General features: G+C 48.7%; 1 protein-coding gene across 1 annotated transcript in view; it reads right to left on the bottom strand.

The window, feature by feature from the left end:
* TTLL5 (tubulin tyrosine ligase like 5) overlaps positions 1 to 13,648 on the bottom strand; it is a 279,763-nt gene that overhangs the window by 259,999 nt on the left and 6,116 nt on the right. The window contains exons 2-3 of the mRNA XM_045288172.1: positions 8,598 to 8,704; positions 6 to 18 (exon numbers count right to left, since the gene is read on the bottom strand). Coding sequence (XP_045144107.1) covers positions 6 to 18; positions 8,598 to 8,704 — 120 coding nt within the window. The remainder of the gene's footprint in view (positions 1 to 5; positions 19 to 8,597; positions 8,705 to 13,648) is intronic.

Raw genomic sequence — 13,648 nt, forward strand, 5'->3', positions numbered from 1 at the left:
AAGACAAATGATAGCGTTCTAAAGAGAAGCAAAGAATCAAGGTCAGTAAACAGAATGTTGACTAGAGACAGAAAAAACAGCAAGGCTACCTATCTTAGGGAGGAGGACTATTTTGAACCATGGATTCGGTTTTTTTAAAATCATTTTATTGGGGGCTCATACAACTCTCATCACAATCCACACATCTATCCATTGTGTCAAGCACATTTGTACATTTGCTGCCATCATCATTCTGAAAACATTTGCTTTCTACTTGAACTTTTGGTATCAGCTCACTTTCCCCTCTCCCTCCCCACCCCACCTCCCTCATGAAACCCTTGATCATTTATAAATTATTATTATTTTGTCATATCTTACACTGACCAACATCTCCCTTCACACATTTTTCTGTTGTCCGTCCCCCAGGGAGGGAGTTATATGTAGATCCTTGTAATCAGTTCCCCTTTTCTACCCCACCTTCCCTCCACCCTGCCAGTATGGCCACTCTCACCACTGGTCCTGAAGGGTCCATCTGTCCTGGATTCCTTGTGCTTCCAGTTCCTATCTGTACCAGTATACATCCTCCGGTCTGGCCAGATATGTAAGGTAGAATTGGGATCATGATCGTGGGGGGAGGTAGCATTAGAGAACTAGAGGAAAGTTGTATGTTTCATCGTTGCTACACTGCACCTACTGGCTCGTCTCCTCCCCGTGACCCTTCTGTAAGGGGATGTTCAGTTGCCTATAAATGGGCTTTAGGGCCCCAATCTGCACTCCCCCTCATTCACAATGATAGGACTTTTTGTTCTTTGATGCCTGAAACCTGATCCTATCAACACCTTGTGATCACACAGGCTGCTGTGCTTCTTTCTTCCATGTAGGCTTTGTTGCTTGTGAGCTAGATGGTCGCTTGTTTATCTTCAAGCCTTTAAGACCCCAGATGCTGTATCTTTTGATAGGCGGGCACCATCAGCTTTCTTCTCCGCATTTGCTTATGCATCTGCTTTGTCTTCAGCGTTCACGTTGGGAAGGTGAGCATCATGGAATGCCAGTTTAATAGAACAAAGTGTTCTTGCATTGAGGGAGTACTTGAGTGGAGGTCCAATGTCCATCAGCTACCTTAATACTAAACCTATATATATATGCACATAGATCTATTTCCCCATCATCATAAATACATATACATATGTACACACCTGTATTTAGACCTCTATAAACGTCCTTTGCCTCCTAGCTCTTTCCTCTATTTGCTTTTACTTTCCTCTTGCCCACTGTCTTGCTCAGCCTTCATTTGGGTTTCAGTATTTCCGCTCGGTTATACTACCCTTGATCAAGCCCTACCAGGCCTCTTATGCCCTCCTTGCCACAGATTTTGGATCACTTGTTGTTCCCTTGTCCCTGGTTTTGTTAACACCACTTCCTTTCTCCCACCTTCCCCTCTCTCATGGCCACCCCACCCCCAGAACCGTTGGTCCCGTTGTTTTCTCCTCCAGATTGTTTATCCTGCCTAACCTGAGACTCTTGTAGAGCCAGTAAAAATGGACGAGGATAAAGATCACATCTTTGTGATAACCAGTTTCTAAGGAGTCCCAGTGGCGATGTTGAACTGTTAACTTTAAGGTTGGCTGATGTTCAAACTCACCAGCCCAGGCATCCTCAAACTACAGCCCGCGGGCCACATGCAGCCCGCCAAAGACATTTATCCGGCCCGCTGGGTGTTTTTGCCCCGTTTTGTTTTTTACTTCAAAATAAGATGTGCAGTGTGCATAGGAATTTGTTCATAGTTTTTTTTTAAAACTATAGTCCGGTCCTCCAATGGGTCTGAGGGACAGTGAACTGGCCCCCTGTTTTAAAAGTTTGAGGATCCCTGCGCCAGCCACTACAAGGGAGAAAGATGAGGCTAAATGCTCCCTTGAACATTTACAGCCATGGAAGCTGGAAGCTGGAATCATTTTGATAGCTGTGGGCCTGGGCTTGGTACTGGTTCTCATGGAACTTAACATTAGCTTCAAGGGTGAATGTGGGAACGGAACACAGCAGAGCAGGATCAGTCATGTCTGTGACTGCCACCAATTGGCAGTAAGCATTGTAGTGTTACTCAACAGGGGCTTCGGTATTTCCAAGAATCAACTGTATTCACACACACACAACCCTCAAACTCACGGCCATCAAATCAATTCCGACTGATAGCAACCCTTCAAGACAAGGTGGCACTGCTCTTGAGGGTTTTTGAGACGGTTTACCCTGTACAGGAGAGTCTCGTCTTTCTCCTGAGCGCAGCTGGAGGTTTCAAAGTGCTGACCTTGTGGTTAGCACCCCACTTCGTAACCACTGTGACACCAGGGCAGCGGATCAGCAGACCCAACACATGGATCTCGCCATTTAATACCTTCGTGTAAGAAGTACATGTACACAATGTTTGCAAACTGTCATTATAACTGATGTGCAAGACACTTGGTTTCTTTTGTCATCAAACACCATTTTTTATGCACTTAAAAACATGACGAGCATTCACTGACAGCCAAGGCTGCACCCCTGGGATCAGGAAGCCTTGCTGGGGGCCGCCCTTAGTGCCCAGTGCTGCTCGGTTACTAGTAGATACTAGACCAGGGATTATACACTGATGACCCAAGAGCCAAATCCAGCCCGCACTCGTGGTCTATTTAACACTGGTGGGCTTGAAAAAGAAAATGAGTTGCACACCTTTTGAAATCAGAAGCACTCATAGAAAAATGTAGCTGTCCGGCTGCTCGTGTAAAGCCTGGCACCTGCCCCTCTCAGAGGGTTGTCAGGGCTGAGTTGTTGGGAGGCCTGGTGTAAGGGAGCAGCTGGACTCTTGCCAGCCCTCTGAGATCGAAGGCTGCAATCACAGAAGATTTTGATCGACGGTAAAACCTATGGCAGCTAGACACTGTGTAAGACGGAAACCCGTCGGAGAAGTAACGTGTTCTCTTCCCTCCTCACACCGAGCAATAGAAACGCAGCACATGGACTGCCATGGTTTCTGCATTTCCAGAGGACCCCCTACTCCAGTAAGTCCCAGCCCGAAGGCACTCAGCTCCACCGTGCAGAAACCACACGAGACCTGGAACAAGAAGGCACTTCCGCGAGTTCCGGCTCTCAGGGGCGTCACTGTCTATCCATAATGTCTACTTGAAGGGGCCTGGTGGTGCAGTGGCTAGAGCGCTTAGCTGCTAACCAAAAGTCAGTGGTTCCAACCCAGCCGCCAGTGCTCAGGCAGGAGAGGCGGCAGTTTGCAGAGGATTTGTTTTGGTTTTTTGAGAGTAAATATTCCCGTTGCTGCTAAGTTGATATCAATTCATATCTTAAAGGAAGCAGACAGCCTCATCTTTCTCCTATGGAGTGGCTGACAGATTCCAATTGCCAGTCCTTTTTCCCTTTCCCCCCAAACCAAGGGCCTCACATTTCTTAATTTTGAATCTCTCAATGCAGATGCATAAAAACCAAAGATGATGCCAAATGTTTGCCAATACAAGTTCAACCACTCAGATGGTGGCAAAGCCTTACACTCGGCACGACAGAATGCTAGCGAACCGAGGTAAACACAGCGTGTGTGCCATCACACAGGGCACCCCTTACACACCCAGCTTGGCTCTTCTCCAAGGTCTTCTCTGAAGAGTTGCACCTCATCTTATTACCAGTTTTCATTTGAATCCAATGGGGGGAATGAGCCGATTCTGCTTAATTTCTTGGCCAGGAATCTCCTGATCTCGAAAAGTCTTAGGATCAAGAGAGGCAGGGAGCCACACTGGACAGAGGAGGCATTTCCTGACTGGCAGCTGTGTGTTCGAGCACTACGCCCCAGGGCTCCTGGGAAACTTGCGCAGGGCCTGCTTATTAGAGACGGGTCTTTGATCAGTTGCAGAGCCTGCGTTTGGGAGATTCCGGCTGAATTGAGTCTTTAAGGGTGAAGAATCAAGTTCTCACATGGCTCGGAGAAGAGGGAGGGGCAAACATGGCAAGATGCAATGAGTCTCTATGGGTTTATTGTACTGTAGTTGCCACCTGCCTGAAGGTTTTAAAATTCCTAAGCAAAATGCTTAGGAAAACGTTGAAAACAAGGTCTTTGGGGGACAGTGATTGTGACCACTAGCTTCTCTGGTTCCGTATGTGCAAAAGTCAGAGGCTCTCTGTCTGCAGAGAAGGCTGTCCCTGCTGGCGTGTTGACACGCCTGCCGTCCAGTGCCAGCCCGAGGAAGGAGATTAGCAGGGCACACAGAAAACATAAAGAATGGTTACAAGGCGGTTGGTTAGAAGCGGCTGGGTTAAGAATCAGAAAAAGAGTACGTCTCTGAAACTGGACTGCTAGAGTTAACATCCTGGCACTACCACTTCCTGACTGTGGTCTATGATAAACAATTCAATTTCTCTATGCTATAAAATAAAGCAATTCAGACAAGAATCAATGGATACCAATGGATGAGAGATGGCTAGGGACAAGATGTGATTCCCATCACATCAATTTTACTGTGAAAACATACACTTCAGTGCTCAGCACCTCGGCCAGCTACAAGCACTAAAGCAGCTACTATCTGCAGAGCTGTCTTTCACTGTATTACACAGGATGCTACGGTGCTATCAGGTCCAACTCCTAGCGGCCTGATGCACCGCAGACTGAAACCCAGCCTGGGCCTGGGCCGGCCTCACAATCGTCCTGTCAGAGCCACTGTATCAATCCAGCTCATGGAAGGTCTCCCTCTTCCTCGACCCTTCTACTTTTTCATGCATGATGTCCTTTTCCCGGGACTAGTCTCTCCTGACAGCGTGTTTACAAGACATGAGAGCAAGTCACTCCATCCTTGCCTCTAAAGAGTACTCTGGCTGTACTTCTTCCAAGACTGGTCTGTTTGCTCTTCAGGTGGTCCATGGTACCTCCAGTATTCTTCTCCGGCACCATAATTCAAATGAATCACTTCTTTGGCTTTCCTCATTCAATGGTCGAAGTTTACATGCACACGAGATGATTGAATATATCATGGTGACATCCTTGCTCTTCAGTTTAAAGAGGTCTTGGGCAGAAGATTTGCCCAATGTATTGTTCCCTGACTTCCTGACTGCTGCTTTCATGAGCACTGACTGTGGAATTAAGCAAGATGAAATCCTCGACAACCTCATATAGTACATCCTGAAAAATAGCGAGGGTCTATAGTAAACTCTACAACGCCACATCCCATATGGCAAACATTTTATATAATGAAGCAAGTACATACTTGTGAGAACATGATACACTACTGGATGGTGCACGGCCAACCAGAGACTCAGTCTGTGGTCACTGAGTCAGATGGACTCATTGGCCCCAATGGCAAAGAATCAGTCACGTATTTTATACACAACATGCTTCCATGCCCTCTCGCTCCTACTCTCCCTGTAGAGGGAAAAGGCAATCATAGTTACCTACATTCAAGGGTAGAACGACGGCCCGAGCTGTGATCAGCTACTTTGAATCCAGGCCACCTAACTGTAACCCAGCCCAGGAAGGGCTGAGCACAGCCAGAGGGAGTGCCAGGAAGGGAGAGCAGGACCGTGCAAAACACCAGCCCTGTGTCCAGAAAGCTGGTCTATCTCAGGCCAGAGAGTAAGGACTGGTGTCTTAGGGCCCAAATCCAGCCAACAGACAGGTTGGCTCTCATGGTGTTTTAAAGAGAAAACTAAATTAGGTGCTAACCTTTGGCAATTCAATTAACCTTAGGAAGAATTCATATGAAAATCTAGTTTTCTGGCTGGTCTTCAAAATAAATCTGGCAAAAAAATAATAGTAATAAATCTGGCAACCAGGAGAGCTCTTATATGGCAGGGGTCAAAGGGCATGGAGAATGGCCAACTGAACCGCACAAGTGCCTAAGAACAACCCACCTTCTCCCACGTGTTCAGCCAAATAACCAGAGGAGGGCCTTGACTGCCCTCAAACTAGCGCACAGGCGACTCTGAGCCTCTCGGTGAACAGCACGGCGCTCCCACTGCGAAGCCATTGCCGTCTCCTCTTCACCAACCGAGACTCAAGGGAGGGGGGCGGCATGTCCAGAGCAAAATGACCCAAGGGACTGGGCATCAGTCGTCAACGAGTTACCTAGGGGCTGGGGAGGTAGTGCCAGAGGACTAATTATTCCAATGCTGATTGAGGATCTGCTATGCGAGAGGGTATATAGGCTATTAACAAGTCCGTGGAAAGGTGGAATTAAAAGGTAATGTAATCTTTCCATGATCTTTTTGAAGCCCTCTTGTATAGGCTGAGCTATTTGAAAATGCTAATACTGCAGGGTTTTCCTGACCCACATGGCATTTCAAGTCACAGCTGTGGTGACTAGCCACCGTCTAGCTAGGCCCTGGCTCATAACAGATCCTAGGATTTTTCCACAAGTCCCCTCATATATCCTTGAAATATTTCATATATAAAGCCTAAGAAATTGTGTTGTGCCAAAAATGTTAACAGTGAATTTAATGAAGCATTTAATAGATAAAAGGACAAAACAAAGTTGTCGCCAACCGCTATGCAATCAACAGAGATAATGAAAACCCCAAGGGGACTGGGCCACAGGGCTGTGGTCAGGGCAGCGATTTCCTCCTGCCAGCCCAGGAGGCGACAGGGGCGGAGTGCAAAAGGGAGGCTGCAACCTGCAAGTCACCCAAATAGCCTTTGGCATGAAAGACAGTCAGGAAAATCATTAAGTCTCATGGAAATGGAAAAGACACAGAAAATTCAAACAGAGTCTGCGGGGGTGGGGGGGTGGGGGGGAAGTGAGTGGGTTTTTCTTGAAATCATAGAAATATCTAGAGAACACACCATATTAACAGGTCCTAGGAAATGGTGATCCATGAATAGCAGGATGACAATTATGAATGTGATTTTTTTACAACAAATGTCAGGTATCTTAATAAAGAAGGGCCACCTGTTGCCATGGAATTCAGAGATTCATGAATGTGACAAGCAGACCCCAAGCAGTGTGTCTTAAGGGAAAGACGGACGTCTGTAGTTTGTGCTCACCGCTGACACTTGGGCTCACACCCTATCTAGCGGGAATTTCTTAGCAAAAAGCAAAGCCTCCAGGCAGTCAAGCTTCAGAGAACATGAATGAACCACATCCCTTTAAGTGGTCACTTAGCAACGTGCTGCGAGGATTAGGATGCACCGACCCTTGGGAAGGAAGGAGGATTCAAATCCCAGAAGCAGGTGTTCACGGTCCTCTGAGCTCCTGGCTTGTCAAGGGCAATGACAGATCTTAAAGTCGTTCCAAAGTCCAGCGGATCTCACGCCAAAAGAACACTGAGGAAGGCGCAGCTTGAGTGCCTACTCTAGGCCAAAGGGGCCGTGGTGGAGCACCGGGTAGGCGCTCAGCTGCTAACTGACAGGCCGGCAGTTAGAACCCACCTAGCTGCTCCACCGGAGAACCGGCTTCCTCAGCCGTGGCAGCCTGGAAACCCTATGGAGGACGTCTACTCTGTCCCACTTTTAAATAATGGTGACGGTTTCCAGCCTGTCTCACACTAAAGTAAGGCTTAACAAGAACGAGACACACTGTTCCAGCTCACCAGCAAATTCAGCTTAAAGACACTTAGGAACAGATGCCATTCGTAACCCCAGGGCTGCAGAGATGATGGGATGCTACTCATCCATGAAAAGAGAAGCACTGACACAGCTACGACAGGGATCGGCCTTGAAACGCCTATCGTTTGGCCAAGACATCACAGACGAAGAGTCGCTTATTGTGTGATTCCATTTACGTGGTCTACGCAGAGAGGTTAACCCTTCAGACAGAAATTAGATTCGTGGTTGCCAGGGACCAGGGAGCCGTCAGTTTCTGTTTAGGGTGAAGAAAAACTTGGTGTGGGCTGCACAGCCCTGCAAGTATACTAAACACAGAGTGAGTTGTACACTTTGCAACATTTAAAATGGCAACTTTTGTTATTATATTTTACCACAATTTAAAAAAAGAATACATACACCCATACCTTGGGGAGGGGGGAAATCAGAGGAAAAACATACGGAAAATAATTTAAGAACTGATAAATAATCCTTTAGGTAAAACAAAGGACGCCCTGTTGGTGTAGTGGTTATGCACTGGGCTGTGAATCAAAGCCACCAGCACCTCCAAGGGAGAAAGATGAGGCTTTCTACTCCCATAAAGAGTTGATTCTCAGAAACCCATGGGGCAGTTAGCTCTACCCTGTCCTACAGGGTCAATACGAGTCAGACTGACTTGACGGCAGTGAAAAACATAACAAAGCAAGAGAGTCTTCTGTCAGGACCCTTTTCTTAGAAGCCCTGGTGATGTGGAGGTTATACATTGAGCAGCCATCCACATGGTCAGCAGTTCGAAACCACCAACAGCTCCTCGGGAGAAAGACTGGGCTTTCTGCTCCCATAAACAGTATCAGAAACCAACAGGGGCCAGGCCAGAGAGAATGAACAGGAGTTTATTCTGCGCTTCGTGGGCTCCAGCAAGGAGTCAGTGATGTTGTGCTGCCCGAGGGGGGTGTCCCTACGAGTCCTCATCGACTTGATGGCAATGCGTTTTCTCATCTATATGTCATATCTGATTCTGTAAGGCAAGGTTGTCAGGACCATGCCAAGACCTGCCCTCTGGGGAGGTGGTACCTACCTCCAATGACTCGGATAGTGTTGTCCTTGGTCAGAATAGCCTCAGCGTGGAACACCAAAACTGGGATTCTCCTGCAGCCTCCAGTCCACATGATACACGGATGATCCCTACAACCAGAAAGGGAAGCTTCATTATTTTACAGGTCAAACACTGTATGACCGGATTTTCCACAAATAACACATACATACTGGAGGATCAAGAGCTCATGAAGGCAATGACTGGTTTCTTTCTTTCCAGAAGCCAGAAAAGTGATGAAAGTCAAAGACACATGGAAAACACTAGTCCAGCGGGCTAATGGACCACGTGAACATCAGTCTCCACAGCCTGAGACCAGAAAAATAGGTGCTACTATTACCAATTGCTCGGGAAGGGATCACAGTAGAGAGGGAGAAAAAGAATAGGACCCAAAATCACAAAAGAGACCAGGCTCACCGGCCAGATAGAAACTGGTGGAACCCCGACACTACGGCCTTCAGGTCTAGACAGGACCTCACCCCCACAGCTCAAATGTCAGCCTAACAATGGACTGGCCAGTCAGGGGGACGATGACATTAGTGAGCTAGGCACAGGCTGGGATAATCAACCATTTGAGCTCACGGGGCAGCACTTGCTCAAGGGATAAAGCTCAGAAGGATTGGGGGTGAAGTCGTGGAAGATGGACGGGCAGGGAGGCGGTGGGGAGCATGGTGCTGCAAAAGGATCTCGATGGGTTAGAGGAGGCAAAATGTGCATGAACTGTGGAATGGGAAACCAAAGATCTGATCCAGAAAACTTCACCCAATTCACCGTAAAACATTTGAAAACTGAAAAAACTAGACCTACATAACTGGGGCGGGAGGGTGATCAAAGAGGAAAACAACGCCTGGAGAAAACGATTTGTGGAATGATACACAATCCTTGCAAATTAAACAAAGAAGTTGATTTTTCTCATGGTCACGGTCCTTTCCCTGACTGTCTGTGCTATCAGTCTGCCAGACAAAATTGTCAGGGCCACGCCCAAACAGCAGACACCAAGCAGATCATGTGGCTTGCTACTTAGCTCCTTTTCTCCTTTCTTCTAGAATGAGATTCCCAAATGTCCTGTAGAAAAGTTCCTCTCCCATTCTTAGCCATGTGGTTTGTCTAAGGCAGCTGTTCTCAACCTGTGGGTCGCGACCCCTTTGGGGGTCAAACAACCCTTTCACAGGGGTCACCCGATTCATAACAGTAGCAAAATGACAGTGATGAAGTAGCAACGAAAATAACTTTATGGCTGGGGGTCATCACAACATGAGGACCTGTATGAAAGGGTCGTGGCATGAGGAAGGTTGAGAACCACTGGTCTAAGGTTTCCCCTAAGACAAGCAGCATCTCATAAAGCGGTGATGAGCTTGGGTTTTGGAGTCTGAGCGATTTGGGGCGCGGGAATCTCTCGTGATCACAGTTTAGTTTTCACATCTGTTGTAGGAAATTAGATAGAATGCCACCTACCCCATAGGGTTGCGGTGACTGTGAATGCCATTCTACAGACAGGATGCTTGACGTGGTGGTTGGCACTGTATAGACACTCAGCGGCTGGTGGATGACAGAGTGGCCCTCCCTCACCCATTATCCCACCCACCTCCAGCTCTAGCCTGCATTTCTCTTAACGTCTGTTCTTTCCCTCAGGTTTGCAACCGTGCGATATGACCAAGGAGCCAAGTACATTCGGAACCAGTTCATGCACCTGACCAACTACAGTGTGAATAAGAAGAGTGGGGACTATGTCAGGTAGGGGCCGCGTCTGGCCCCGGAGTCTTGGCTGTGGCTGTGGTAGAGGTGGAAAGCCAATGCTTTGCACGGGAGGAGGGCTTGACCGCTGTCTCCGGTAACTGATGGAAAGCTGTCCTAATCATTTCTCAGAGCTTTGAGGCCCAGCTCCATCTGCTTCTCCGCAGCTGGCCCAGTTACACTGTTGCCCGTCTCTGCCGGAATGGACCCTATAAGTTCTGTCCTGTCGAGGGGCTTCTATTACTAACTGAAGCCCCTCAAAGCCACCCCCTTGCCCTCGAGTCCACTCTGACCCATAGCGGCCTGAGTCGAGCTGCCCCGGAGGGTTTCCAGGCTGAAATTTCTCGGGGAGCAGACTACCACTTCTTTCTTGTGCGGAGCTGTCAGTGGATTTGAACTGTCGGCTAGGCGCTTTAGGCACGGTGCCACAGGGACCCTTATTTAACTTAGGGCTGGGAATGGAACAGGCATAGAGGGTGCCTTTTGACAAGTCAAAAAAAAGGAGGTCCTTTCAGCACTGGGCAACATTTTTGTCCCCTTTCGCTATTAGTTCCACTTCTAGGATCGTCGCTGTCAGCAGTAATGAAGGCTCTATGCACAGGGTCAGGGAGAATTGTTTAATCCTACACAGGGCTAGGTGGAAATAGCAGAAGCAACTCGACTCTTGCTTGACTCTGTATCTGTTGTTGTTGGCTACCACCAGGTCCATTATCAGCTCCCAGCAGCCACTTGGACAGGGACGGGTTTCCCAGGGCACACTCTTCACAGGAGCCCGCTCCTTCTGCCATGAAGCTCCAGGGCAGGCTTGAGACACACGAGCACGCTAGCAGCCAAGTGCGTGACTGCTGTGCTGTCAGAGCTCCTTATACTGGGGGCTTCAAAAAGTCCATGGAATAATTCCCTGATCTTTGAGCCCCATTTTCCCATGAACTTTCTGAAGCCACCCCCACCCCCGCCCAGATCTGAGCACCGCTGGTCTAGGGGGTGGGTTACTTTATACGTGAGAAGTGAGGTCAGTGACTGGTTCAAGGAGGATACACAACCCAACCAGAGCCAACAAAAATGAACAGAATCATCTGAGACCTCTAAGAAAGTGACACTTGTTCTCAGTGACAGTGACAGGACATGACCTCTTTCCCCTGAATGATATGAGGGTACCTGGTGGGGAACAGCCACAGCCCTTGAGTGACTCTGAGCAGAGAGGCTGGGCTGTAGGATGGAGAGAAATGAGCTCCTGGTGAGAAGCTCTGAGTTCCGGAGTCAAGCCTTGCCTAAATCCAAGAGTTAGTAAGTTCCCTCTTCTGTTTTGGTCCCTCGCATTATAAGGAATCCTAAATTAAATATGCACAGGGACGGAGGTACTCCCTTTAAGGACGTACAGGAATTGATGCATCTGAATTCGTGGTGCTGGCAAAGATCGTTGGTGGGATACTCCGCGGACGTCCAGAAGAACCGGCAGCTCTGCCTTGGAGGACGTACACCCAGAGTGCTCCTTAGGAGAGAGGGTGGTGAGGCTTTGGACATGTCAGTAGACTGTCCGTGAAAAAGAGGAACATTCTCAAGGAGATGGACTGACAGTAACGAGCTCATCACAGCAATCGATGACTGACTGTGAGGATGGGGCTGGACCTGCAGCCCTTCATGCCGTTTTATATGGACTCGCTGGTTTGGAGGCAACCAGATGGCATCTAACAACAATAATACCAAAAACAGATCGGAAGTACCTTTTCAGGTTGATTTGATGACCCACCCCAAGGTTCTGAGCCAGGAACCCTAAATCATACAAAATATCTCAATTAAAACTACCTATTAGAAAGAAAAGGACTGAAAAACCAACCCAGAGGGCAGAAAGGAACTTGACTTTATCCTCTGCCCACATCCTCAGGAAAACTGATGAATCTCAGAAGAGTAGGGATGTACCCACTGATTAGGGACCTGAGCATCTGGAGCCCCCTTAGGGCAGGGAGGTAAAAAGGTAAAGAAAAAACACGAACTGAGCCCTGCATACATGCCAGGAATGAACTTAGTGTCTCCACATCTCTCTGAATCCTCCACTCCGGGGCGGAAGGCATCGCAGAGAAGTAGCTTACTCCAGGCCACCCAGCTGATGCAGTGAGGGGAAGTGTGGGGAGGTGATCTGAGCCTCAGTGACAGTCACGTCAGTGGATGCCCGTATATGGGAACACCTTGAACTCAACCCTTCCGAAACATATACTCATCCACATAGCCAAGACTCACATTGCTCTGCAAACTCCTGCGCCGCACCCACGAACAGCCACCACAGCACAATGCCGCGGCCACGGCAAGTGATCTGCACTTGGAATGTGCAGGCTGCCAGGCTACCAATCTTAGAAGGCAGGCAGTATTTCCACCGAGGATGCGCTGCCAGCAGCTTTTCTGTGAGGAAAGCAATGTGGGCCCCCGTCCCGATTCATTTCCTGTCTTCTAAAAAGAGAACGTGGGCGCAGCGTACTGTTCTCACGTACTTGGGCCCTCCAGGGACCACTTGGGAGGAACGGTGTTTACAGAGTGCCCTTCTCAGCAGGAAGGACGTCTCGTGGTTTGCTGGTGGTTTAGCCTGACATCTATAAAAGGAGGGCTCTGAGCCAGATGATTTCGATGCTTACTTCCAGCTTCCGCTGCTCCACTATATTGCCGAGTCAGAGGGGAAAAAGCAGCCGCCCAAACTACAGAGGCTTGGATGGAAGTTTGGGAAGCATTCCGTTCCTTGTCCATGGAGCGCTTGTCAATGAGAGCCCGTGGGAGCAGGGAGGACTGCCCCACGGGAGAGACGCCTGACAGAAGGGAGGACGCAATGGGCAGGCGACACCTGAGCAGAGCTGATGCTCATTCCCCGAGGAAAGCCAGATCAGGGGCAAGAGAAGGCTTTCCACATACAACCTGTGCACAGGTACGCTGCTGTTGCCGGGAGCTGTGGAGTCTGCTCCTCTTTACAGAATGCCCATGTGAGTGCAGACCTGCTCCACCGGGCCATCCCGGCGACCATCTTTACGGGAGCATGTTGTCAGGCCTTACTCCCATGGAGCCGTTGTGTGTGTGTGTGTGTGTGTGTGTGTGTGTGTGTGCACAAACTGCCCACCTTTCCATTTGCAGGCGCACACCTTGCCACTGTGCCACTAGGGCTCCACGTGAACAGGAAGGAGAGGGTGCAGTCTTCATTCAGGAACCAAACACCCAAAGACCTAGCTCATGGCCACAGAGTCAATTCTGACTCACAGTTTCCAGAAAACTGAAGGCAGCAGCTATGAGCAATACGGTAAGCATTTTCCCACCAGGTGGCG

This window comes from Echinops telfairi, unplaced genomic scaffold (genome assembly GCF_000313985.2).
Source record: "Echinops telfairi isolate 266 unplaced genomic scaffold, ASM31398v2 ScPeMD7_18;HRSCAF=68, whole genome shotgun sequence".
Classification (NCBI taxonomy): Eukaryota; Metazoa; Chordata; class Mammalia; order Afrosoricida; family Tenrecidae; genus Echinops; species Echinops telfairi.